The sequence below is a fragment of the Pteronotus mesoamericanus genome, unplaced genomic scaffold (genome assembly GCF_021234165.1).
Source record: "Pteronotus mesoamericanus isolate MK-2021 breed Mesoamerican mustached bat unplaced genomic scaffold, CSHL_Meso_final contig_105, whole genome shotgun sequence".
Classification (NCBI taxonomy): Eukaryota; Metazoa; Chordata; class Mammalia; order Chiroptera; family Mormoopidae; genus Pteronotus; species Pteronotus mesoamericanus.
The window spans coordinates 4,525,631-4,552,439 of NW_026555006.1; the positions used below are offsets into that span (position 1 = coordinate 4,525,631).

Genomic DNA, 26,809 nt, shown 5'->3' on the forward strand with positions numbered 1-26,809 from the left:
TTAAAATTATGGTTGAATGAGAGCAACTTTGCATGGTAGTACCTGGAAAAATTTAATTGAACATTTATTATTGTTTCAAACAATAATAAATGCGTCCCCTAAAGCCAGTGCTCAAAGATGTACAGTGAAACCTATGGGTACCATCTTTGTCTTTCAGGTCGCTGGAGAAGCCAATATGATTCAGATTTCAGAAGCATTGAGCCAGTACAGAAACAGGTCATGTTTTATGAAGGAAGCCCTCTACAGGCTCTTTACAGAGACGTTTTCAATGCAGGTAACCATGCCTGCTCTTTTAAAGGTAAGTATACCTCAGAAAGGTAGTTTTGTTATGCCTTCTTACTTGATTCAACTAAAGTTGTTCACTAGACACATTGAATACCTTAACTTGTATGCCTCATTCTATAGTGAATCAAAATGCCCTCATAGAGAAAGTAAAGCAGTGTTAGGTGTAACTGCCATCTCTTTTTGAGTATCTGAATCAACCTGAATGATCTAGTTTGTTTTTTTTCATTTTTAAATTTTTCTCCATTACCATTTATCTCCCCATATCCTCTTCTACCTCCACCCACCGCTCACACCCCCTCAATCACTACACTATTGTCTGTGTCCACCAGTTCTTCTCCTTTTTTGCTCAAACCCTCTACCCCCAGCCTCACCTCCCCACCCCCCAGTTTTTAAAATGCAGTTTGTGAAAGGGATAATAGGACCTTTGCACTATTTTGCTAAATAGGACTGGCTTATCCATAAACATGAATTCACTTTGCCCTAAATGTTATTTATTTGTGTACTCTTTAAAATCTAACATCTGGTTTTTCTGAAAGAAAACAATAACAGTATCCCCAATAAGAACAGAACAAAATAAAAATAATCGAAGATGGCTGAATCTCCCATTTAAAGTATTTTGTGAATGAAGTAAAATTACCAGTATTGATAGGGCCAGGCATTGCTTTGGTTTATGGGAGGGGGAATTTATTTTAAATCTAATTGCAAGTATTAAGTGGTTTGGGAAAGAAAACTGCAATGACTTAAAATTAAATGAAATATGAAAATAAAGCCTTAAAATCACTTTGTCTTTATTATTTGTAATTTTTTGCAGTTCTTTAAACATGTGGCTATTTTTTACCATGGGAGATTAAATATATAACTTAAAAGCAGTACTGTATGAAGAAAAAACTGGGCTTTTGTTTCCTATCTGTAGTAAGATTGAATTAGATGTTCTAAAAATCCTCTTCATATCTAAGAATCTGTGATTTTTGAAAATCATGTTTCTTTTGGTTTCCACATATTTAAATAGCAGATAATGGTAATCTAATGAAATCCCAAGAGTAGTTTAGCAATCTAGAAAGAGTCATTTTCCATAGTAAAAGTAAGTGTACCCTAGGTCTGTCTCTAGATTCCATGAGTTCATGTAGCTTCCAGGGTAAGGGTCTCTGATCTCTTAAAATCATCCTTAAATATCAGCAGACCTATCACCAAGACCCATAGGGATGATTATCCCTATTTGGTAGACAAGACAGTTCCCATTGTCCATAAATATTCGAGCAGGTGTGGTAAAGTGTGGTCCAACGCCTTCATTTTATATTTTGTTCTAGGTCTTCCACAGCCTGTCTTCTAGTTAGCATTCTGATGTTATGTTTTATCACTTTTCAAATTCAGATTTCTTCCTCCTCCATCTCCTTTTTTCACTCCTATCTGAAACCCTTGCCTAATTGTGCTCTTGGAATTAAGCTCTTTGATTCCATGCCAGAAATAATTGCTTCCTCTATAACTACCTCAGGCAGCATTTTATTTCTACCTTTTTTATGGTGCTTTTTCTTTTTTGTTTCAAGTTTTGACATCTTTCACAATGTTATTTGTTTACATACCTTATTTCTCTCACAAGGTTGTATGCTAAGGACTAGGGTTATAAGTGATTCATGTTTGTGTTCCCCATAGTACTTATTGCCATGCCTTATATGGTGTGAGCCTAAGTAAATGATTATGAAGTCACAGATGAGGCAATGATGGTCCAGACAAGGCCAAGTGACTTGCCTGAAGTCACACAGCTCGTTAATGGCTGTATTTGGGTTAGAAGGTATTGCTGCTGTTCTAAAAATAAATGCTGAGGATAGGGAGAAACTGATACTATCTCTCCCAGTGATCAAATATTTTTGCCAGTTAACAAAAGACAATATAAAGAATGCTAATGTTGTCATAGCCGCTAAAAACAAGTTCATTTTCAGCTTGTGGCTGTAGGAATGAGGAACCATCCATTGGATTTGCCAGTGCAGTTCACAGCCAGTGCTTGTGCCCTCAACTTAACACGCCAGGGCCTGGCCAGGGGAATACCTGTTCGTCTGTTGTCAGAGGTCACCTGTTTACTTTTCAAGGCTCTGAAAAATTTCCCCCATTACCAGCAGGTAATTTAAAGTAAATACTTGACTCTGCTTTTACTTCGGGACAAATACATGAAAACTATGTATTATTTATTATTTAGTTGATTTTTTTATCCTCTCTGAGAGTGAAAGAACAAGAGAGAGAATAGATAAGGAATTTAAGCTTATTGTAGACAAAAAAAAGGAAATATGGATAAGCAATATGGTTGAAATTTTTGAAATTTCTCAGAAACCAGTTACTCAGAAACATCTATTAACACTTTTGGTGCATCATTATAGGTTTTACATTATGTGTGAAAATTAAATCGAATTGAATAATCTATATCTAAAGTTAAAACCATAAAACTTCTAGAAGAAAACAAAGGAGAAAATAGTTGTGATCTTGGAGTAGGCAAAGTTTTCTTAGGATACAAAAACATACATCATAAAAGAAAAATAAATCAGAATTCAAAAAATTTAACTCAGATACACGTAAAATTTAACTTTGAGAGACACACGTAAAACATTTTAAAAAATCAAAAGGTAAGCCATTGGCTGGGGAAAATGTTCATTATATGGGGTGGGGAAAATGTAGGTTTACAGTTGTGAGTACAGGAAACAGAGTTTATTCTTATATCATTACTTATTGTATTATTTTCCATACAAACAACTGTATACCTGCTTTTGCCTCACCCTGTATATATGACAAAAATCTTTTAGCCAGAATATAAAGAACTTTTCAGTAACACAGCCAAACCAAATTTTAGAAAAGCCACAAGATTTTGAAAAGACATTTCACCAAAGAACATATGCAGATGACAAATTAGCACATTACAAGATTCTTATCTTCAGTCACAAGGGAAATGCAGGTAAAAATCACAATGAGTTATTACTACACAGTCCCTATACTGGTTGAAATTAAAAGACTAACCATACAAAGTATTTGCAAGGATGTGGAGCACCTGAAATTCTCATATAATGATGTTGAGAATGTAGAATGATACAACTAACAGTTGACCAGTATTATAGCTTCTTTAAAAGTTAGACATACCCTTCCATACTACCCAGTCATTCTACTCATAAAGAAATGAAAACCTATGTCCATATAAACACTTGTACACAAATGTTCATATCTTTATTCATGATCATGTAAACCTGAAAACTTACCAAATGTCAAACAATAGGTGAATAGATAAACATTGTGATATGTTCATATAAGGAAATAGTATTTGGCAGTACAAAGGAATGAAGTATTGATTGAAGTATATGAATGAATCTCAAAAACATTACATGCTAAGCAAAGTAATCCAGGCACAAAGAGTAGTTACTATCTGATTCCATTTATGTGGAAACTTAGAGCAGACTAACGTAATGACAATATAATTTACCGGGGCTAGGGTTTGCAAGGTCAGGATTGATTAGAAGGGGCAAAGTGGAACTCTTTGGGGTGATACCGGTTTTGTTTTTTTTTTTCCACGATTGTGGTGGTTGCGGGTGGGGGTTAGTGGTTATACAGCTACATAAATTTTTCAAACTAATTGAAGTGTGTACTTAAAGTGGAAATTGATTTTGTTCTGTCTTTAAAAATTTTATTTATTTTTAGAGAGAGGTGGAGGGAGGGAAGAAAAGGGAGAGAAACATGCATGTGTGAAGAAACATTGATCATTTGCCTCTCACATGTCCCCAGCCAGGGACCTGGCCCACAACCCAGGCCTGTGCCCTGACCAGGAATCAACCAGCAACCTTTGGGTTTGTGGGATGACATCCAACCCACTGCACCATACCAGTCAGGACTGGTAACTGATTTTGAAAAATACAGTAAGAAAGTGGTTTTCCCTCATTTAAAAATATTTTTTATGTCTACTTTCTCTTAGAAAGTTGGAAGATCCTTCTCAATTCAGTCTTAATTCCTGCATGTTAATTGTCAGAGATGGGTAACAACTGCCCTTATGAGAGGGCATGGATTTCCCAGTTTTGCCCTAATTTCTACCACTCCCCTGCTGGTTGGTACTCAGTCTTCTTCACTTATTTATGTTACTGCCTAGTTCCTGTTGGCATTTCAGGTTTCTGCCCCTGCCTCTTGGACATTATACTTTTGTCATACTGGCCTACTCATGGCCTTTCATAAGAGATACTGTATTTCTCTATTCCTATAGGTTTCCCAGGAGGCCTTTCCTCTTTCTTGCCTATCTATAAAGGCCCAGTTTAGCCCCTACCAAATCTTAGGTAGAAAGTAGAAGCTCTAGCATAGTTAGGTGTGAGATATGGTAAGAATATTTGTCATTTAGTAGATGGGCTAGGCTTCAGGTAGTTATTTGGGACTGACATACACGAGGCCACTCCACTCTCCACATAGACCCCTTTTTGCCAAAAAAAGGAGGGGTGATTGTTTCTTAGGCAAAAGTGCATGTGACAGAGTTTATCGGTAGGATTAAATTAAGAACTTGGAGAGGGCCAAGTGCACAGAAAAGCTCATTACCGGTAGAACCTTTACTTAGAATTGAGTACACATTTACTCAGAATTAATTATCTTTATTTCCTTAAAGTTACAGAAGAATTGTCTTCTCTCCTTAACCAATTCCAGGATTCTTGTGGATGTTCCATTTGACAGGCAAGTAGAAAGTTGGTCATTTTATTTTGGGGTGTTGACCAATGCTCCTCTGAGCATTGTTGGCTTTTGGGTAATTTATACCCATTGTCCTCCTTCCCCGTCCCGCTGGTCCCTTTCAGTCTGCTCCATGTTTTCTTGCCTGTGGTTTATTTGGTTCGTTAATTTATTTTGTTGAATAGATTTCACTTATAGGTGAGATCATATGGTATTTGTCTTTCACTGACTGGTTTATTTCACGTAGCATAATATTCTCCATTTCCATCCATGTTGTCACAAAAGGTAGGAGTTCTTTCTTTCTTTCTTTCTTTCTAATGCAGATTGATTTTATTTACTTTTTTAATGTCATGATCCATTATAAAATATTAAAAAATTTAAATCCATGAGCAATCAAGACAGTTGCACAGTAATAAGTAGATCAATGAAATAAAATGAGCATTCTATAAACAAACATGTATCTTTCTAACAATGTAATATATGATTAAATTGATAGTTCAAATCAATGGGGAAAATAAGACTTATTTAACATATAAGACATGTAGATCACTATTACTTGAAATAAAACAAATATAGAGCCCTATTTCACACATTATGCAAGAATATTCAGGTGAGTTAAAAATCAATATGTAAAATCTAAGGAGTGTTAGGCAAAAATACAAAATAATATTTTTCTTACCCTGAAGTAACATATTCAAACCTAGAAGCTATAAAGTATTGACACTATGACTATATTAAACATTTAAGACTATACAGTAATATTCATGTAAAAAAAATTAAAGAACAAGTAATAGGAAAGTATTTGCAACACATCTATAAAAGGGTTAATAGTTGTTTTGGGGTTTTTTTGTCTTTTTTTTTTTTTTGAGGGAAAAAATTCTACATTTCATCAAAAAAATGGATAAAGAATCCCAAAAAGTCATTTAAAGCTTTTTTAAAAAAATAATAGAAATAGCCAAGAAATATACAAAAACAGGTTTAGTTTCAACAAATAATAAAGTTACAATTAAAATAGCACGTCATTGTCACAATCAGATTAATAAGTATTAACAATATTGGTAATATCAAGTATTGGTGACTGAAAGGAGCTGGGTATTCATAGACTTTTTTTCTTCATCTTCTTAAAGCAGCCCCTTTAGCATATGTTGCAATGCTGATTTTGTGAAGGTGTGCTCTTTTAGCCTTCTTTTGTCTGGGAAACTCCTTGTTTCGCCTTTCATTTTAATTGAGAGCCTTGCTGGGTAGAGCAGTTTTGGTTGCAGGCCTTTGCTTTTCATTACGTGGAATATTTCTTGCCATTCCCTTCTGGCTTGCAGTGTCTCTGTTGAAAAGTCAGATGCTAGCTGTATTGGGGCTCCCTTATATGTTACTGCCTTCATCTCCCTTGCTGCCTTTAGGATTCTCTGTTTATCTTTGATATTTCCCATTTTAATGATGATGTGTCTTGGAGTGGGCCTCATTGGGTTCCTCTTGAATGGGACCCTCTGGGCTTACTGGACTTGAGTGACTTTTTCTCTCCTTCAATTAGGGAAGTTTTCCATCATTACTTTTTCAAACAGGTTCTCTATCCCTTGCTCCTCTTCTTCTGAAATCCCTATTATATGGATATTATTACGTTTCAGGTTGTCCTGCATTGCCCTGAATGGCCTCTTCATTCTTTTTTGGTCTTCTTTCATTTTCTTGCTCTTTCTGGGAGCTTTTTTCTACCTTGCCCTCCACTCGCTGATTTGATCCTGTGCTTCATCTAGCATGCTTTTGATTCCTTCGACCATGTTCTTCAATTCAGAAATTATATTCTTCATTTTCTCTTGTCTCTTATTGATAGTTTTTTGTCCTTTTTCATTCTGATATAGTTTTCAGTAAGTTCCTCGCAGTTTCCCTGTAGTTTTTGTAATTCTCTCTGAGCTCACTGAACTTCCTTAGAACAATTGTTTTGAACTCAATATCTGATAGTTTACTTGCCTCTCTTTCATTTAGTTCTTTTTGTGGAGATTCCTCCTTTCCCTTCGATTGGGGGGTGTTTCTTTGTCTTCCCATTATTTGTGAGACTCTTTTTTTTTGCTTCTGTTTCTTAAGTTGATTTGTCTTGATTTCCTGACTTTGTGGTGTGAACTTCTATGGTAGGAGACTGCTGTTTTTTTCTTCTTTCTGGATCTTCCTCTGATAATGTCAGATATTAGCCCTGTCTGAATTTAGACAGTCTGTTCGAGGCTTCCAGGCATCTACAGTCTGTGGCTGTCTCCTTCAGCTGTTAATCTAGTCAGTCTGCACTCAGCAATCAGGCTTAGAAACATCACAGGGCGGGGCAGAGTCCCTTCTGGGGGCAAGGTTATTGGGTCCTCTTATGCTGCCGCTGCTCAGGGGAGTGGTCTCCCTTAGCAAGATGGTTGCTGCCGCATGGGGAATGAGTCAGCACCGGGATCCCGCCGGCCACTCTCAGTTCTCTCCCCAAAGCTTCTCTCCCCAGCCCCTCCTCAGATGTCTCCAGCCCACTCTGCCCCCACCTTTGCTGGTGCCCAGGGTAAGTGGCTGCAAACAAAAATTTATGCCTTGGCCCTTTAAACGGTTCTTTGCGTCTCCAGCCGCCCCTCTTTGTCAGAGAGCGACGCTGCCACTTTTTGCAGCTGGCTGTTATCTGTGTACTTCTTGGGCTGTGGTGCTCTGGGCTGGTGATCCCTGCTTATGATTTAGACCTCGCTCATCTCAGGGGGATCCAACTGGCTGTTTCAATATCCTTCTGGTGCTGCTGCCCATGGGCACCCCACCCACCTTCTCGAGTCTCTGCCACATTCCTTACCAGTTAGGTTGTGCTAAAGCTGATTCTTCTGTCTCTCCAAAGTGAAAAGGCTCCTTTTTCGCTATTGTTCAGTTGTTTGTTCCAGGTGATTTCTCTACAGTTGAGATGTAATTCCAGGCTGGTCCTGGGAGGAGATCAGTGTGACTTCCACTCACTTCTCCATCATATTGATTCTTCTGGGAGTTGACTTTTAAAAAAATGGTAGGGAAGGTGGTCCTCCTCATTTAAAAAAAAGATCTGTATTTCCAACTTCTCTTGAAAACATCTTTCTCAACTCAGTCTTTGTTCCTACATAGTAGTGTTGAGAGCTTAGTGACAGCTTCCCCTACAACGGGGCATGAATTCACTCTAGCTAATTGATTTGTTTGCTGTGGCATTTTAGCACTGTCTACAGTTCAGACTACAGATTACTATATTTCAGGGAACTTCTTTTTCAGACCAATCATAGCAGAAAGTAGATGCTAAAAAAAATAAATCTTTCTTAAATCTGCACATCTTTCTTTGAATCCTCTGTGTTTTGCTTACACTCTCATTCACACATCTCCCCTTACCCTTCTGATTTCTCTCTACCAATTGCTTTTGGTTTTCATAGCTGAGGCTTTAGAAGTTGAGACTACTTTTGTTACAGAATTTGTTGGGGTTCGCTAAGTGATTTCTCCATTCATTCCTCGTATACAGTTTTACAAACGTTATTGTGAGAAAAAAATACTGCCTTTCAGGTTTGATGCTGCCAAATTTGTTATGAGGTGGCTTCGTAAGCATGAAAACCCCAAGATGCAAACAATGGCGGTGAGCATCACCTCTATTCTAGCCTTGCAGGTATGTGATTGCTGAAGGTAAGATCTCTCTTCCCTTAGTCAAGCTTTGACGGTGATCTAATATTTCACTTTTGGCTTTTTGTTTCCTTATAGCTCTCACCTGAGCAAACAGCACAACTTAAAGAAGAGCTCTTCATGGCAGTTAAGGTAGGTTGATTGTCAGTTTTATAAGTTTTTGTCAATGAAAGTAATTTATGAACATAGTTTATAAAATTAAATCGTTCTGAAAGGCCTAAAAAATGAAAAATCTGTAAGACCTGCTCCAAGAAGAAATTACTCTCTACTGTTACAGTGCTTACCTCCACATCTCTAAATAAATGCTTGTTTGTAATGGCAGCTTTTAAAATTTTCTTACAAATTCTTGATTTACTAGGTTTAGATGTTATCTAGTGTTTCTGCTGCTATGGTAAAGGACTTAGCTCTCCTGCATATATCTCTACAAATTATCACCTCCACCAGCCACAATAAACTTATATCGCAATATTAATAAATCAATAATTAGTGTTTACATTATGATTATGCTAACATTGCTCACTAAAAAATGTACATTTTATTTTGCACTTATTTTAAGATGAGGCTTGATCCTTTTTTTGTTTGTTTGTTTGATGTTGTTTTTTAAGAATTACAGTTCCACCCGGACTGGTGTGGCTCAGTTGGCTGAGCACCAGCCTGCGAAATGAAAGTTGCCAGCTTGATTCCCAGTCAGGGCACATGCCTGGGTTGTGGGCTAGATCCCAGGTCCCAGGTCCCAGATCCCCGGTTGGGAGCATGTGAGAGACAATCAGTCAATGTTTCTCTCATACATTGATGTTTCTTCCCCTCTCTTTCTCCCTCCCTTTCCTTCTCCCTAAAAAATAAATAAAATCTTAAAAAAAAAAAAAAGAATTGTAGTTCCTGGGAACTATCTATTCATGACCTTTGTGTTTTTCTTTTGGGTTGTTGGCTTTTTTCCCCCTAATATATAGAATATTTCTTTATATATTAAGGGAATAAACCTTTGACTACAATATGTGATGCATGCATTTTTCTTCAGTTGGCTGTTTGTTTTTACTTTTTAAGGCATGTTTTGCTACCCAATAATTTAAAAATTATTATGTGGTTGAAATTTTTCTTTTATGCCTATGGGATTGATAGCACACTTTATTTTTAAAAAGACCTCATGTTTTTTATCTGTATCTTCTTTTTTTAAAAGTATATTTTATTGGTTATTCTCATATAAGTTCTTTGGCTTCTCCATTTCCTATACTATTCTTAACCTCCCCCTGTCTGTTTTGTACCTATCAGTTATGGGAGAAGAGAAGGAGAGAAACATCGATGTGTGAGAGATAAATCATTTGGTTGCCTCTCTCATGCCCCCAACTGGGGACCTACAATCCAGGCATATGCCCTGATTAGGGATCAAATCTGCAACCTTTCAGTTTGCAGGTCTGCGCTCAATCCACTGAGCCACACCAGCCAGGGCTTGATGTATTTTAATGAGAAAGAAAGCAGAGAAATAAAGATACTTTATGGGGGCCAGTATTTTTGTTTTCAAGATGGGTTATACAATAAGACATGTTTTATGATCATGGGTCTCATTTTGAAAAGGGGAAAACTGATGGCATAGGCAAGACAGGGAAATAAATTTGATGCCAAATCTTTATGTGTGTACTGGAATTATATATAGAGCAGAAGAAAAGATGTTGTCTTTTAATTGGACAGAAAGGAAGGCCGAGTACATTGATGGAGGTACAAGTAGTTTGGTAGATATTAGGAGGAATAGCTATAGTTCTCAATGAAAAATTAGATGAAGTGATCAAATGAGAGAAGTAAAAAGATAGCAATTGAAATTTAAGGAGAGAGAATTATGAAATAGTATATTCATTAGAGCAAACTCATTGAGAAATATAGGATTGCCAGGTACAGGTAAATGCCCTTTTAAAATCTGGGGGGGGCCGATAATGAAAGTGAGACTCAAGCGTGGTCTTTAATATTCAGATGTTTGGGGGTGGGGCATGAAGTAGGATTTAAGTGAGGTAGGAGTTATGCCAAGATGATGTGATGGAAGAACATTGGAGTTGCTGGAAATGGTAACAGGAGTAGAGATAGAGATGAAGAGATAAAGATACTGATACTGATATAAGCAAGTGCTGAAAGTGACATGGAGGGAAGAATAGCACTGTAGTTCTTGGAGAAACGGTTTGAGGTAGTTCAGGCTTTGGATGAGAACAAACCAGATTTTCATCCATGAGCCATAAGACCTTAGATGATTTACTTATCCTCTTTGTGGCTCACATTCTGCATCTGAAAGCTGGCATCATCTGAAAAACAGGCATCTTTCATGGAATAATGCTGTATTTCAGTTGTTTTGAGTATCATTAAGATAAAATATGGAAAGTATCTACGCATGGACGTGGCTACAGTCGATCCTTTCAGGGTCAGCCTCACTCCTGCTCCCTCCCTTGTCTTGTTGCCATTCACCCTATTGTCTAGATTAATGCTACCAGTGTTGTGTGCCTCACTTATATTCTCTTGGTTCTCACAGCTGTATTTTTGCAGTAAACTCTGTTGACACATCCTATCCGGGTTGGGTAAAAAATTGAGATGTCTCTTTCCTTCCGAAAGCAGGCATTCTGATTTGTTTAGTGCTGTTATATATCTTTTCATTAGCTGGTTACTTGAAAGGAGCTGGGGTTTTTTTCCCTCTCACAGGACAGTTTAATATGCTTGAAAGAAAGCATAAATGCTAGCTTAACTATATCCAGACATGCTATGATCTGCAATGGTATGTTGGAATAACTGTTAAAGGGAGTTAGTGGTTTGTTCAAACTAAATGAGAAACTATTAGGACATAATGGTTATAATATTAGTGTTTATCCTCTAGCCATACTGACCTGCTCAGCAGACTTTTTCTTTTTCTTTTTCTTTTTTTTTCTTCTTTTTTTTGCCAGGCATATTTTCTCCTCCCACCTCCTCTCTCTCTCTTCCCATTTCTCACCTGGCTAGCGTGCTCTTTTTCTTCTTCTGTTTCAGTTTATGTATTACCTTGTTATGAAGGCTCCCTGCTCCCACATTTTCGGAAGTAAATTTTTTTTATGTGTTTCCTTCATAGCATTTACCAAACTTATTTTATTTAGTTGAGAAAAACCAACTTAAAAAAATTTTATTTATTTTTTAGAAAGTAGGGGAGGGAGTGAGAAAGAGGGAGAAAAACATCAGTGTGTGGTTGCCTTTCACACTCCCCGCAGTGGGGACCTGGCCTACAACCTAGACATGTGCCCTGACTGGGAATCAAACTGGTGACCCTTTGGTATGCAGGTCCGGCACTCAATCCACTGAGCCACACCAGCCAGGGCAAAACCAACTATTTTTTGATCCGTCTCTCTTATCTGAACAAGTGTCTGACTTCCAGAAGGTGATAACAAGACATTCTCAGTAAATGAATAAATGGAAAGCTGATATGTACTTGACCATGAGATTTATTAACAAACACCAAGAACCAGATTTAAGTGCTTTTTAAACTTTAAGTTTTTCATTTCATCCTCATAAAAATTCTAGGAGATAGATGTAACTTACTTTATAGCGAGAAATGGATCACAAAGCTTTAAGTAATAGAACTTGAGTTTAGAACTGAGGTTTGACCTAAACCTTTTCTTAACTGCTGTTTTTGTTATACTAGAATTGAGTAAATCATTACTGTGTCTAACTTCCTGTCTCTTTGTTTGTAGGAACTTCTAGCAATAGTAAGACAAAAGACTACAGAGAATTTAGATGATGTCACCTTCTTGTTTACTTTGAAAGCACTTTGGAATCTTACAGATGAGTCTCCAGCTGCCTGCAAACACTTTATTGAAAATCAGGGATTGTCAATTTTCATCCAAGTCTTGGAGGTGGGAATTCAGGATTGAGTTTATGTGTAAAAGTTCTTTTCTTCATGATAAAGTAACCTTCATATTCTTTTGACAGACTTTTTCAGAGTCAGCAATACAAAGCAAAGTACTTGGTCTTTTGGTAAGGTTTTGTTTTGAATTAATTCTAATTACTAAAAATTCTAATTACTAAAAATCAGAAAACTAACATTTATGTAGTACCTACTATATGCTAGGCACTTTTGTAAGCAACTGACATGCGTTAATTTGTTTAATCTTCATGTCATCCTTAGAAAGTAAATACCATTATATATCATTCATTTATTGCTATGAACAGACTATGGCTTAAAACAACAGCCATTTTATTTATTTACAAATCTGTGGATCAACAGCTTGAATTCAGTTCAGCATTATCATTGTGCTGGTCTCCTGTGGAATTACGCAGGTGGCTGCAGTCATCTGGTGGTTCAGCTAGGGCTAGTTGTGAACGCAGCCCAACTGGCACTTTGCCACCTTGTGAGACTTTAGGGTCTGAGCCAGCTGAGCCTTGCCTGGGCCCCTGACCCAAAGAAACTGTAAGGGACAAAAATGTGTGTATGTTTTAATCCACCAGGTTTGTGGCAATATGTTACATAGCATAGACAATGAATACAATATATGAAATAAAATACTACCTGCCTTTCATTGTTACTATTAAACTTAAGCTAATATAATATATAGTAGGCCTCCAGGGATGTTAAGTATTTGAGTCAGGCCTGGATTTATATTCTAGTTCAATCAGGTATTAGCATTGTGAACCTGACAAGTTAGTCTGAGTGTCATATTTTTGTATGACTATTTTAAAGATGAAATAAGGTAGATAAAAAAATTTTTTTATCTATCTGGTATAGTGCCTGGCACTTAGTAAGTGCTTACTGACTGTTCCTGCAGAGCATCCTTACCGGGGATGGGATTGCAATTATTAGGCTAAATTGAGAGGGAGCAGGATAGGATTGAGTGTTGTGAATGTATCTGAGCTGAGCACTAGGAGAGGGAGAGGAGCCAGTTCTTGGTTCTCCCTTTCTTTCCTGTCTGTGATATTCTCTGCTCCATTTGATCTGTAGAACAACGTAGCTGAAGTCCGAGAACTCTCTTCCAAGCTGATGACCAAAGATGTGGTGAAGCATATTAGCATCTTGCTCCATAGCAAAGAAATGGAAGTCAGCTATTTTGCTGCAGGCATCATAGCCCACCTGACATCTGACAAACAGCTCTGGATGTCCTTTGACCTTCAGAGGAATACTCTTCTCCAAGATCTGGTACAAGAGCCGTTTTTCTTTACAGAGCCAGCATAATCTCTTCCTGCAGAAAACCTGTTCAGATTACAATAGTGTTAGAAACATGTTTTCATTGTAGAAAATGGGAAACACAGGAAAATATTTAAAAAAATCGTAAGTCATCCATATCTTACCCTTCAAAGCTACCCTCTTTTAACATTTTGTTGCGTTGCTTTCTTTTTTTAAAATTTTGTGTTTTTTTCCATTACCATTTAATATACCTATACCCTCCCCCCCCGTGATAGTTTTCTGTTATAAAAGTTATACATGCAAGCATTGTGTATGGCTTATTCCAATTCTCTTTCCCACATTCAGCTCTTTTTAAAGCTATTTCTTTTGATATTTACTTTCATATCTCTAAGAAATGTTGCTCTTCTTAAAAAAACTTTTTTAAATTTATTTTTTAGAGAGGGGAAGGAAGGAGAAGGTGAGGGAGAGACACATCAGTGTGCTAGAGAAACACCAATTGGTTACCTCTCACACGCCCCCACCCAGGGACCTGGCCTGCAGCCCAGGCATGTGCCCTGACTGGGATTCAAACCAGTGACCTTTTGGTTCACAGGCTGGCACTCAGTCCACTGAGCCACATTAGCCAGAGCTGTATATCTGCTATAGTGCTGGAATACCAGGATATTCCTTTACTGTGATCCTGGAGAATTTTTTTAAAAATTTTATTTATTGATTTTAGAGAGCAAAAGAAACATTGATTTGTTGTTCCACTTATTTATGCATTTTTTTGGTGTCCTGTATGTGCCCTGACTGGGAATTGAACGTGTAACTTTGTTTGTGGGACAGTGCTCTAACTAAGCCACCCAGCCAGGGTCTGGGGATTCTCTTTGCCTCTCTTATATTGGATTTCCTGTTTCCTGAATTGCATGCCTTCCTCTCTTTTGGTGTATTTCCTCATTCTGTTGGATCATATTCTTCAGTAGCTTCCTAAGAAGAGGTGGTGAGTGAAAGAGAAAATTTGAGATCTTATCTGTTTAAAAAGGTCTTCACATTGAATTTATCAAATGACTGAGTATAGAATTTTAGTTTTGAAATATTTTCCCTTCTACATTTTTATGTCATTGCTGTGTTGTCTTTTACTTCTCAGTATAACTGTTGAGAAGTCCCTTGCCATTTTTCTGTGGAAGCTTTAAGATCTTTGTTCTTGGTGTTTGGAAATCACAGTGATGCACCTTGGTGTGGGTATATGTTCATGTTATGTTTGACTATGTATGGCTCTGGAAGCTCACTTTCTTCAGTTCTGGGAAGCTTCTGCCTCCCTCCCTTCCGCCCCCATCCCTCTCTTCCACTCCTGTTTTGGGGATGTTGGCCCTACAAGACTCATCTTTTCTTATCTGTTTCCCTACCTGTCTTTTTATCTTGTTCAACTTCTGTTGCATTTTTCATTTTTGCTCTTTTTGATTTCCAAAAGCTCATCTTAGCTCTTTAAAGGTATCAGTGATAATTTGGGGGTTTAGATTTTCTCTTCCTCCAAGATCTCTGTTTCCTTCAGGTTACTTTTTCCCTCTATTTTTGTTCCTTTATGTTACACATTTTCTTAAAGTGTATGGTGATCCTCAGCTGTTTGGAGGCTGTGTGCCAATGGATGGAACTTGTCAACTGTGGGTTTCTCTGTAGAGTGACCTGGATTAGTTGTGCCTCAGTATCAGTGTCATTAGATCTTTTGTCCTGAACTAGTTGGGATTTGTATGAAGAATCTTCTGTTCTCCTGATTGAAAACTATAAGCTTGACTGCCAACAGCCTGAATGCCCACGAGAGGAAAAAGGTTGAGGGCAGTAGGGTCTCAGCATTTTGTATTTATGGGGTTGGCCAAAAAGTTCATTTGGTTTTAAAGTAAAACTAAAAGACATTTTTCATTTTCACCAGTAACTTTATTGAAGAACATATTCACCATTTTGTTCCACTGCCTTCTGCCTTCTTTCAGGCAACTTCATAATTCCACCTTGCCAAGATTTTTTTTATCTTTTTGAGCAAAGAACTGTTTGAGATGCCTTTTGCAGTCTTCATGGAATTGAAATTTTTTCCATTAAGAGAATTTTGTTAAGACTGGAACAAATGGAAATCCAAAGGTGCAATGTCTGGGCAATATGGTGGAGGAATCAGAACTTCCCAGCCAAGCTGTTACAGTTTTTGCCTGGTCGTCAAAGAAACATGCAATCTTGCGTTATTGTGATGGAAGATTATGTGTTTTCTGTTGACTAATTCTGACACTTTTTGTTGAGTGCTTACTTGCTGGGGTTACTCATTTGGTTTTCCGGAAGGAGCTCATAATAGAGGACTCCCTTCCAATCCCACCATATACACAACATCACTTCCTCTGGATGAAGGTTGGCCTTAAGTGTGGTTGGTGGTGGTTCATTTCGCTTGCCCCCATGATCTCTTCCATTCCACATTATTGTAAAGTATCCACTTTTCATCATCGTCACACTTTGTATTAAAAATGGAACGTTTTCATTGCATTTCAGTAGAGAATCACATGCACAGATACGGTCAGGGTTTTTTTCTCTTAACCTATGTGGAACCCGTACATTAAAACAATTAACATAACCAAGCTGGTGCGAATGATTTTCATCCCTTGATTTGGATATTTTTAGTATGTCAGCTGTCTCCCATGTGGTATAACATTGGTTGTTCAATCAGTGTCTTGATCTGATCGCTGTCAGCTTCAAGTGGTCTACCTGACTGTGGAACATCATCCAGTGAGAAATCTCCAGCATGAAACTTTGCAAGCCACTTTTGATGTGTTCTATCAGTCACAGCACCTTCTCCACACACTGCACAAATCTGTTTTTGCATTTTCATTGCGTTTTTACATTCTTAAAAAAAGGTTTTTTTCTTTATTTTTAAAGAGAGAGAAAAGAGAGGGAGAAAGAGAGAAAGAAACTTTGATGTGAGAGAGAAACATCAATCAGCTGTTTCTTGCACACTCCCAACCCCCAACCAGGGACCTGGCTCACAATCCAGGCATGTGTCCTGACCAGGAGTCTACTAGTGACATTTCGGTTTGTGGAACAACGCCCAACCCACTGAGCCACACCAGTCAGTGTGTTTTTACCTTTCTTGAAATAATAAAGCATAATATGCCGAAAATGTTGTTTACTTCCACCTTCAATATGAAAATGGCTATACAAAAATTCACTGATTTTGATAAAGATTTTTAAATGGACACTGATAAGACAGCTGTCACAATACAATCTAACAAAATTGTTTTGAATGAAGTTAAAGTTAAATGCTACCAGAGCCATCTTATGGAAAAAAATGAATGAGCTTTTGGGCAAACCCAGTAGATTGTCACGCCAGCCTCATATTTTTACCATGGTGCTCCTACCCACAGTTGTTCGTGGGGTTGCCCAGTATACGGGAGGATGGGAGATAAAATTTGAGAGTCTTATTCTTTGATACTTTCAACCAGTCCTCTTATTTTTAACCACATCTCTAATCTCAGTTCCTGGTGTGCCAACTTCTTAAGTCTCTTGTGGGGGTTCTGTTCAAACTGGAAGTATTATTCTGTACATGGGGTTTAGGAAAATAGTGAATGCATGCTCAGTTCTCCATCTTTAAGCAAAGTCCCCCCTTCTGTTTACTTTATCTGATGGGGTTTTTTTAATTGTTTTTTTAAAGTATATTTTATTGATTATGCTACTACAGTTGTCCCATTTTTTTTCCTCCCTTATATTCCCCTCCACCCCACACCCTCCCACCAGCATTCTCCCTGCTTAGTTCATGGCCATGGGTCATACATATAAGTTCTTTGCTTCTCCATTTCCTATACTATTCTTAACTTCCCCTTGTCTATTTTGTACCTAGGGTTTATGCTTTTTATTCCCTGTACCTTTTCCCCTGTTCTCGTTCCTCCCCTTCCCTGCTCATAACCCTCCATGTAATCTTCATTTCTGTGATTCTGTTCCTGTTCTAGTTGTTCGCTTAGTTTGTTTTTGTTTTTGTTTATTTAGGTTCAGTTGTTGATCCTTGTGAGTTTGTTGTCATTTTACTGTTCATAGTTTTTGATCTTCTTTTTCTTAGATAGGTCCCTTTAACATTTCATATAATAAGGGCTTGATGATGATGAACTCCTTTAACTTGACCTTATCTGGGAACCACTTGATTTACTCTTCCATTCTAAATGATAGCTTTGCTGGATAGAGTAGCCTTGGATGTAGGTCCTTGCCTGTCGTGACTTTGAATACTTCTTTCTAGCCCCTTCTTGCCTGCAAGGTTTCTTTTGAGAAATCAGCTGGTAGTTTTATGGGAACTCCTTTGTAGGGAACTGTCTCCTTTCCTCTTGCTGCTTTTAAGATTCTCTCCTTATTTTTAATCTTGGGTAATGTAATTATGGTGTGCCTTGGTATGTGCTTCCTTGGGACCAACTTCTTTGAGACTGTCTCAGCTTCCTGGATCTCCTAGAAGTCTAGTCTCTTCACCAGATTGGGGAAGTTTTCCTTCATTATTTTTTCAAATAAGTTTTCAATTTCTTGGTCTTCCTCTTCTCCTTCTGGTACCCCTATGATTCGGATGTTGGAACATTTAGTTTTCCCAGAGGTTCCTAAGCTTCTCCTTGCTTTTTTTGAATTCATATTTCTTCATTCTGTTCTGGTTGAATGTTTATTTCTTCCTTCTGCTCCAAATTGTTGATTTGAGTCCTGGTTTCCTTCCCTTCACTGTTGGTTCCCTGTATATTTTTCTTAATTCACTTTGCATAGCCTTCACTTTTTCCTCTTATTTTGCAACCAGAGCCCACCATTTCTGTGAACATCCTGATTACCAGTGTTTTGAGCCAGCTGCCGCCTTGCCCAGTCCACCAGCCATTGCCTTGCCTCATGTCCTAATCTATGCCCCGGCTGCCTGTCTCCATGACTCCTACCAGCCTGGATGAATGTTTCTTCTTTAACTCCTTAGTTGCTGGACTTCCATACAGTTTGATTTTCTGGCAGTTCTGGTTGTTTTTTGTTTTTAAATTTGTTGTTGTTCTTCTTTTGGTTGTGTGAGGAGGCAAAGTGTATCTACCTACGCCTCTGTCTTGGTTGGAAAGTGCTCTTTTATTGTTTATGCTATTACAGTTGTCCCACTTTTTTCCCTCTTTGCCCCGCCCCCAACCCAGCTCAACCCCTACTTCCATAATTAATTTACTGACAGTTGTCCATGTCCATTGGGTCCTTTATATCTGTCCTTTAACTAATCCCTTCACCTTCTTTTAACAGTCCTCCTAAACTCTCCCCGCTTATAGCTGTAAGTCTGTTCCATGATTCTTTGCTTCTGGTTATATTTTGTCCATTAGTTTATTTTGTTCATTAGATTCTTCTTATAAGTGAGATCTTATGGTATTTGTTTTTCACCGACTGGCTTATTTCACGTAGCATGATAGTCTCCAGTTCCATTCATGCTGTCCAGAAGCCCCTTTTTATTTCTTTGTTTTCCACATGATTTTGTTTATATTCTATATATATAATGGTTTACCTAATTGATATTTTGGCAGGAAGGTGTACCTAAATTAGGGTAATCATTCCTGTATTTTGAAATTTTATGTTGTTTTATATATACATACTTGTGAGTGAAACAACCTATTATGACCTTTGAAAAATAATAGATAACTAACATCCTTATTTTTCTTGTATATAGTATGTAACTGTCCAGAATTGGCCAAGTTCAAGCTGTAAGATGACAGCATTGGTGACCTACAGGTAATTTCACGATGGTGTAGTGCTTTTCTTAAAGGTTGTTCTCACTCTACTCACTGTATAGAGGCCATAGCACAAAGATAAAATATTAGAGTTAATAGCTTTGTGTTCAAATTCTGTTTCTTTGTGATATTGGGAAATCACTTTTAGAAAATCTGAGACTCAGTTTTCCTCATTTGTAAAATGAGGCTGACAGTGTGCAAGATTAAGGATGAAATGAGACATTGCATGTTTAGAGTGTATGACACAGTGCAATTTTCTAGCTCCCACTATATTTTCTGTAATACATCTGAATCAGAGAGGAATTGACCATATGCGGAAAATGTTGAAAATTATTCTTATATTCCTGATGTTAGCCTGACTTCTGAATGAACATCTTCTTTGTACCTTTTTAGATCTTTCAAAGCATTTTTCCCGCTCCTTGGCAACTTCTCTCAACCAGAGGTTCAGCTCTGGGCACTATGGGCTATGTATCATGTCTGCAGTAAAAACCGTATGTACTTAGTATAATGAATAAGTGCAATATGGGATTTGAAAAGACTTTATCTGTGTCCTGAATTCAACTCCTTTTAAAAAGAAACTGAAAAACTTGTTTATTAGTTTAAAAAATGCAACAGAATTATAATACATATGGGAGCAAATGTCAAGCAACATAGTAAGTGCCTGTCTCCCACAGGCAAGCACTGTTAATAATTTGACAGCTGTAGGGAGCATTTGAGATTTTGCTCCTTGGCATATGTTGTCAATTTGATTCAAAACTCCTATAAACGTTTTTTAAAAAATGTTGATAGCTATAACTGTTCTTCTAGATACTTTATATACTAAATATATAATGTTACATGAATATGATAATGTTTTTAAAAATGGGCTCATTTTGTGCATTCTGTTGTATAGCTTGCTCTTTTCACTCGGCAGTTTATCTGAATACTTTTCCTACAGAGATACATTGATCTGCCTCTTTGTAATTCATGATTTGTGGGAGACTGGGTGGGTCAGGAGTTGTTTCCCAGCGAGGGTAAATGTTTTTCCATGTTTTGCTGTTTTAAATTCCCCTTTGAGAATTTTCGACATCTCTTGCTAAGGATAATTGTAACATTTTTGGCTTTTATTATAAAAGAAATATAGGCTATAATTTTATGCTAAAAAAGTAAGAGGTAACTTTTAGAATTAAAGGTTTAGCCAACAGCAAAAGCGTAAAATTTATCTCAAGATACCTTTAACAAGGAATGAGACCTATATGCAGAAAACTGAGAAAAAACTTAAAGGCCTGATATAATTATGAGACAGACTTTATTCCTAGATGGAAAGGCTTCAGGTACAGATGTCAGTTCTTTTCCATTCATGGACAGAATACAATTGAAGTGAGTAAGAGATGAGGGATCTGAAAATTAATCTAAGGTTAGTGTAAAGTGACAGAACAAAAAGGGAAGAACTGAACAAGAAAAATGGTTTTAAGAGCTTGACTTAACACTTCTCTTTAAATTGTTAAAAAGAATACTGTGAATGGTGCTGGCATATGAATAGATATAGGTAGGCCATTTGGCAAGAATGGCTCTAAAACACCATTATATTCAGTTACAACAGTAGTAACTCTTACAACTAGAACTTAGAAATGAGTACTTACTATGTGCATACAGTGTTGTAACCTATTTATGAATAACCCTTTTAATCTTAACAACAATTAGAAGAGAGGAGCATTATTATTATCCATCAGATGAGAAAACAAGGCACAAAGAAGTTAAGTAACTTGCCTAAAGTTAAAACAGGAGGCAACTGGCAGAGCCAGGGTTGCAACCTACTAATCTTACTCCAGATCACCACTATTAGTAAGAACGCTTAGTGTTTTCTTTACCACTGAGATAAAGGAATTCATTGAACCAGTCTCCTTTATATGGGCATTGTTTCCAGGCTCTTCTATTGCAAACATTGGTTCAATGAATATATGTTTGTATGTGCATATATGTATTATTATATGAATAATGTAAAACATACATACATAAAGTAGAAGTAGGGGGAGATGCATGTGTGATAATTAAGAAGACAGACACCAGAAACAGACTACTGCCTCTGTTCTATTCCTGCTTTCTTTGCTATTTTCTAACTGGAAACTTGAGCAGGTTACATAAAGTATTTTACATATTACACATGCCCCAATTTCCTCATCTATAAAATGAGGGTAAAAAAATATCTACTTCATAGGACTGTTAGGAGAATTAAGTGGATTAATATTTAAGTATTTAAAACATTGCTTAACCTATAGTACAAGCATAGTACAAGTATATATAGCATTTGTTAATAAGTAAGTATGTGAGTTAATTTGTAGAATACTTAAAATTTCTGAATCCAAATATTATGAACATTTGTATTTTTTTTTGCTATTGAATTGTATGAGTTCATTATATGTTTTGGATATTAACCCTCTATCGACTATATCGTTTGCAAATATCTTCTCCCATTCCATATGTTGCCTTTTTGTTATGTTGGTGGTTTCCTTGGCTGTGCAAAAGATTTAAAGTTTGATGTAGTCCTGTTTGTTTATTTTTGTTGTTGTTTTCCTTGCCTGAGGAGACAGATCCAAAAATTGCTAAAACCAAGTATCAGTGGGTTTACTACCTATTTTACTACCTTTTGGGTTAATTTTTGTATATGCTGTAAGAAAGAATTCATTTTCATTCTTTTGCATGTAGCTATCTGGTTTTCCTAACAGCACTTATTGATGAGATTGTATGTCTTGCCTCCTTTGTCCAATAGTTTAATTGACCATATAAACACGGGTTTACTTCTGGGCTCTCTGTTTTGTTCCATTGGTCTATATGTCTTTTTGTGCCAGTACCATACTGTTTTGATTACTATAACTTTGTAGTGCAGTGTGGTTTTTTGTTTTTTTAAAGATTTTATTTGTTTTTATTTTTTAATTTTATTAAATTTATTTATTTATTTTTAGAGAGGAGAAGGGAGGGAGAAAGAGAGGTAGAGAAACATCAATGTGTGATTGCCTCTTGCGCACCCCCTGCTGGGGATCTGGCCTGTAACCCAGGCATGTACCCTGACTGGGAATCGAACCAGCGACCCTTTGGTTCACAGGTCGGTGGTGCTCAAGCCTCTGAGCCACACCAGCCAGGGCTGTAGTACAGTTTGAAATCAGGAAGTGTAATTACTTACAGCTTTGTTCTCCTTTCTCAAAAGTGCTGTGGTTGTTTGGGGTCTTTTTATGGTCACATACAAATTTGAGGATTACTTTTTTCTAGTTCTGGTTCTTTGAGAAATGTCATTGGAATTTTGGAAGAGACTGTTTTGAATCTGTAGGTTGTTTTGGGTAGCATGGCTATTTTAACAGTATTAATTCTTTCAATCCATGATTGTGATAATATCTTTACATTTATTTGTGTCTTTGCCTAGTTTTTTCTTTTTTTTTGGTATATTTTATTGATTATGCTATTACAGTTGGCCCATTCTTTTTTCTTCCTTTATTCCCCTCTGCCCGATACACCCATTTCTTCCGACGTTCTGCCCCGTAGTTCACATTCATGGGTCATACATAAAAGTTCTGTGGCTTTTCCATTTCCTATACTATTCTTAACATACTCCTGTATATTTTGTGCCTACCAATTATGCTTCTTAGTCCCTGTACCTTTTCACCCATTTTTACCCCTTCCCCTCCCAGCTCATAACCCTCCATGTGATCTCCATTTCTGTGATCCTGTTCCTGTTCTAGTTGTTTGCTTAGTTTTTGTTTTTGTTTGTTTGTTTGTTTTTTAGGTTCAGTTGTTGATCCTTGTGAGTTTGTTGTCATTTTACTGTTCATAGTTTTTGATCTTCTTTTTCTTAGATAGGTCCCTTTAACATTTCCTATAATAAGGGCTTGGTGATGATGAACTCCTTTAACTTGACCTTATCTGGGAACCACTTTATTTGCTCTTCCATTCTAAATGATAGCTTTGCTGGATAAAGTAATCTTGGATATAGGTCCTTGCTTTTCATGACTTTGAATACTTTTTTCCAGCTCCTTCTTGCCTGTAATGTTTCTTTTGAGAAATCATCTGATAGTCTTATGGGAACTCCTTGCAGCTTTTAGGACTCTCTCCTTTAATCTTTGGCAATTTAATTACGATGTGTCTTGATGTGTCCCTCTTTGGGTCCAGTTTGTTTGGGATTCTCCATGCTTCCTGGACTTGTATGTCTGTTTCCTTCACCAGATTTGGGAAGTTTTCTTTCATTGTTTTTACAAATAAGTTTTCAATTTCTTGGTCTTCCTCTTCTTCTGGCACCCCTATGACTTGGATGTTGGAACATTTAAAGTTGCCCCAGAGGTTCCTAAGCCTCTCCTCACTTTTTTGAATTCTTGTTTCTTCATTCTGTTCTGGTTGAATGTTTATTTCTTCCTTCTGCTCCAAATTGTTGATTTGAGTCCCGTTTTCCTTCCCTTCACTGTTGGTTTCCTGTAGGTTCTTCTTTATTTCACTTTGTATGGCCTTCACTTTTTCCTCTATTTTGTTACTATACTCAGTCATTTCTGTGAGCATCCTGATTACCAGTAATTTGAACGCTGCATCTGATAGGTTGGCTATCCCCTCATCACTTAGTTCTTTTTCAAAGTTTTGATATGTTTCTTTCATTTGGGCCATATTTTTTCTGTCTCAGTGTACCTGTTATGTTGTAAGGGGTAGAGCCTTAGATATTCATTTGCCAGAGTGGGGCTACCCATTTTGCTGTGCTGTGGTGCTGTTTGTGGGGGAGGGATCAGAGAGGGAACAACGCCACTTTCTTGGCTCTCACCCCACTTTCAGTCACTTTCCGCTCTTCCCACAAGCGAATTGTGCCCTTCGGGGACCGGTTCCTGGGTGGGTGGGCTGGTATATGTTCTAGGACTCCATGGGCCCCTCCAATGGACTCTCCTGTGAGACTGGCAGTTGCTCCTGCTGCCGTGATCCCCACAGGTTTTTACAGCCAGAGATTGAAACTTTTTTCTCAGCTCTGGAATCCTGGATTGCGCAGTCTGTCTTGTTCTCCAGTTGTTCCTTCTGGTTTATCCTTTTGTGAATGTGGGACCACCAGTGCACTAGCCACCTCCTCACCTGCTGGTCCCCCAGCTGCTGCCTTTTTGTGTGTCCTCTCCGCTCCTCCTACCAGTTTGGATGAATGTTTCTTTTTTAACTCTTTAGTTGCCAGACTTCCATACAGTTTGATTTTCTGACAGTTCAGTGTTTTGTTGTTTTTTTTTTTTTAATTGGTTGTTATCCTTCTTTTGGTTGTGTGAGGAAGTGAAGCACATTATACTTCCATCTTGGTCAGAAGCTCTCTTGTGTTGTGATTCAGTCTTCTGTGTAATCTAATTTGCTGTTGATTCCCTCCTGTGTATTTTCATTTTAGTTACTGTTTTCTTCAGCTGTGATGTTACTGCCTTATATTTTCTATATTTTAGAGGGGGTTCTTAACTGTGTTAATCCATTCTTCTCCCAAGTTCTGTGGGGATCTTTGTGATCATTACTTTTAACTCTTTATCTGGTTGATTGCTTTTTTTGTGTTTGTTTTATTTAGTTCTTCTCCTGAGATTTTTGTCTTGTCCGTTATTTGATGCATGTTCCTCCATTTCCTCATTTTGCCTAAACCTCTGGGTTTGTTTTTATGATTACCTTTGCTTTCTGTTCTTAAAGAAGTGGCCTTATGTTGGAGATGTCCTATTGAGTTCAGCTGTCCCATTCCATCAGACCACCAGAGTCAGGTGCCCCCGGCTATCCCCCGAGTGGGCTGCTGTGACCTTCCGTGTTCAGGGCTGTAACTTACGCAGGCGCGCTGGTATTAGGGGCTGGCCCCTGGTGTGGCTGACTGCAAGGTGTGGCTATGACTGCTGTGGGCATGCCAGTCATGCAGGTTGTAACCTTTTTTTAAAAAAACAGACTCTGTATCTTTGGCTTTTTTGTGTGTAGTATTTTTGGTAATTACCTTAGCTGTGTTTCGGAATCATTATTTCTCTCTGTCTAATCAGCTCTTGAACTGATTAAGAGAATCCTTCTTAGACTGAATTGTGGACATGTGTCTTCAACACAGTGTGTTATTTTCTTCTGTTGAGTACCCTAGAGATTTCCCTGGGATTAGACTAATTTTTGTATTAATTTCTCAGTTTAAGGGTTCCCAGAACATTTAAGTGGTATTAATTCAAACCCTGTACCCACTTGGAACTGAGGTTATGAGTTCTCAGGAAAGACTTTTCTCTACTCCTTTATACCAGCCTAGAGCCCAGGCCAAGGTAAAAATGTTTCATTGTCTTAATGCTTCTCTTGTCTAGCCTTTTTGAGGTACCAGCTTTATTAATTGATTTTGCTTCTAACTTCCTAAATTAGAATCTAAATTCTTAAATTATTGAAACTGACAGTTCCTCTCTGCATCAGAATAGCTTCAGGTTAGGTCATGTACCTTAGGTGCTTTCTTCTCTTTCTGTCTGGCTTCTGGACAATTTTTTTTATCTGTACATTTCAACTATTACATTTAAAAATTTTTTCAATTATATTTTATCTAGCATCTGGGGTTTTCAGGTTATCTAGCTCACCTTATTGCCTGAACTTGAAATGTATATTAATTTTGTAATAAAAAATGTTCTTGTCCATATCGCTTTTTGCTAAGATTAGAAATATGTGAAGCATAGAGTTGTCTGGCAGTAAACATACTGAAATAGTCATCTGTTATGTCACTATACAAGCTGAGCATTATGTAAGTTCTTCTTTCACCTCCCTGAAGCTCCTCCCCACATTATGGAAGTTTTGACCTATTTCTTTTGAAATGACTAATTTTAGGTTACTTCCTATGTCAAAGGGCTTACACCTTTGTACCCTTTCTTCAAAAGGGTGAAAGTGGTGACTTGGGAATATTTAAAATACCAATTTGTCCATCAAATTTTTTTCTTGATTTTCTTTCAGCCAGCAAATACTGCAAAATGTTAGTTGAAGAAAAAGGATTGCAGCTTTTGTGTGACATCCAGGAGCACAATGAGGCAGACGCCCAAGTACAGCAGATTGCGGCCTCCATTCTAGATGACTTCAGAATGCACTTCATGAATTATCAGAGACTCCCTTTGCGTTAAATGCCCTTTTTAACCCGAAAGGGCTACAGAGGTGCTCTTTGTTGCTCAAAGGGAGGCAGGTCTTCCACACTGCCAGTGTCTGTAAGTTACCAAATTGTTGCATTTATATGGTGACCATAATCCTGAATCAAGTCGACATCATGCTGAGAACATTCCTCCAGCAGTTTTGAAAAGTCAAGCCCCGGACTCTGGGAAGACCTGTGAGCTTGTGTTGTAACACCTATGCCAGTCACTTTTCTCCAGCCCTGGTCAATTCCTTAACTCTGGGCGTTTGTCATTAGAAGGGGAAAAGAAAGACCTACAGGGAT

The 26,809-nt window shown here is 37.6% G+C and overlaps 1 protein-coding gene across 1 annotated transcript in view; it reads left to right on the top strand.

The window, feature by feature from the left end:
- The window catches only part of ZYG11A (zyg-11 family member A, cell cycle regulator), a 51,575-nt gene extending 25,074 nt beyond the window's left edge, over positions 1-26,501 (top strand). The window contains exons 4-14 of the mRNA XM_054571991.1: positions 158-298; positions 2,223-2,399; positions 4,901-4,965; positions 8,476-8,575; positions 8,668-8,721; positions 12,282-12,443; positions 12,520-12,564; positions 13,526-13,720; positions 19,365-19,426; positions 19,819-19,916; positions 26,338-26,501. Coding sequence (XP_054427966.1) covers positions 158-298; positions 2,223-2,399; positions 4,901-4,965; positions 8,476-8,575; positions 8,668-8,721; positions 12,282-12,443; positions 12,520-12,564; positions 13,526-13,720; positions 19,365-19,426; positions 19,819-19,916; positions 26,338-26,501 — 1,263 coding nt within the window. The remainder of the gene's footprint in view (positions 1-157; positions 299-2,222; positions 2,400-4,900; positions 4,966-8,475; positions 8,576-8,667; positions 8,722-12,281; positions 12,444-12,519; positions 12,565-13,525; positions 13,721-19,364; positions 19,427-19,818; positions 19,917-26,337) is intronic.
- Positions 26,502-26,809: the final 308 nt, after the last annotated feature.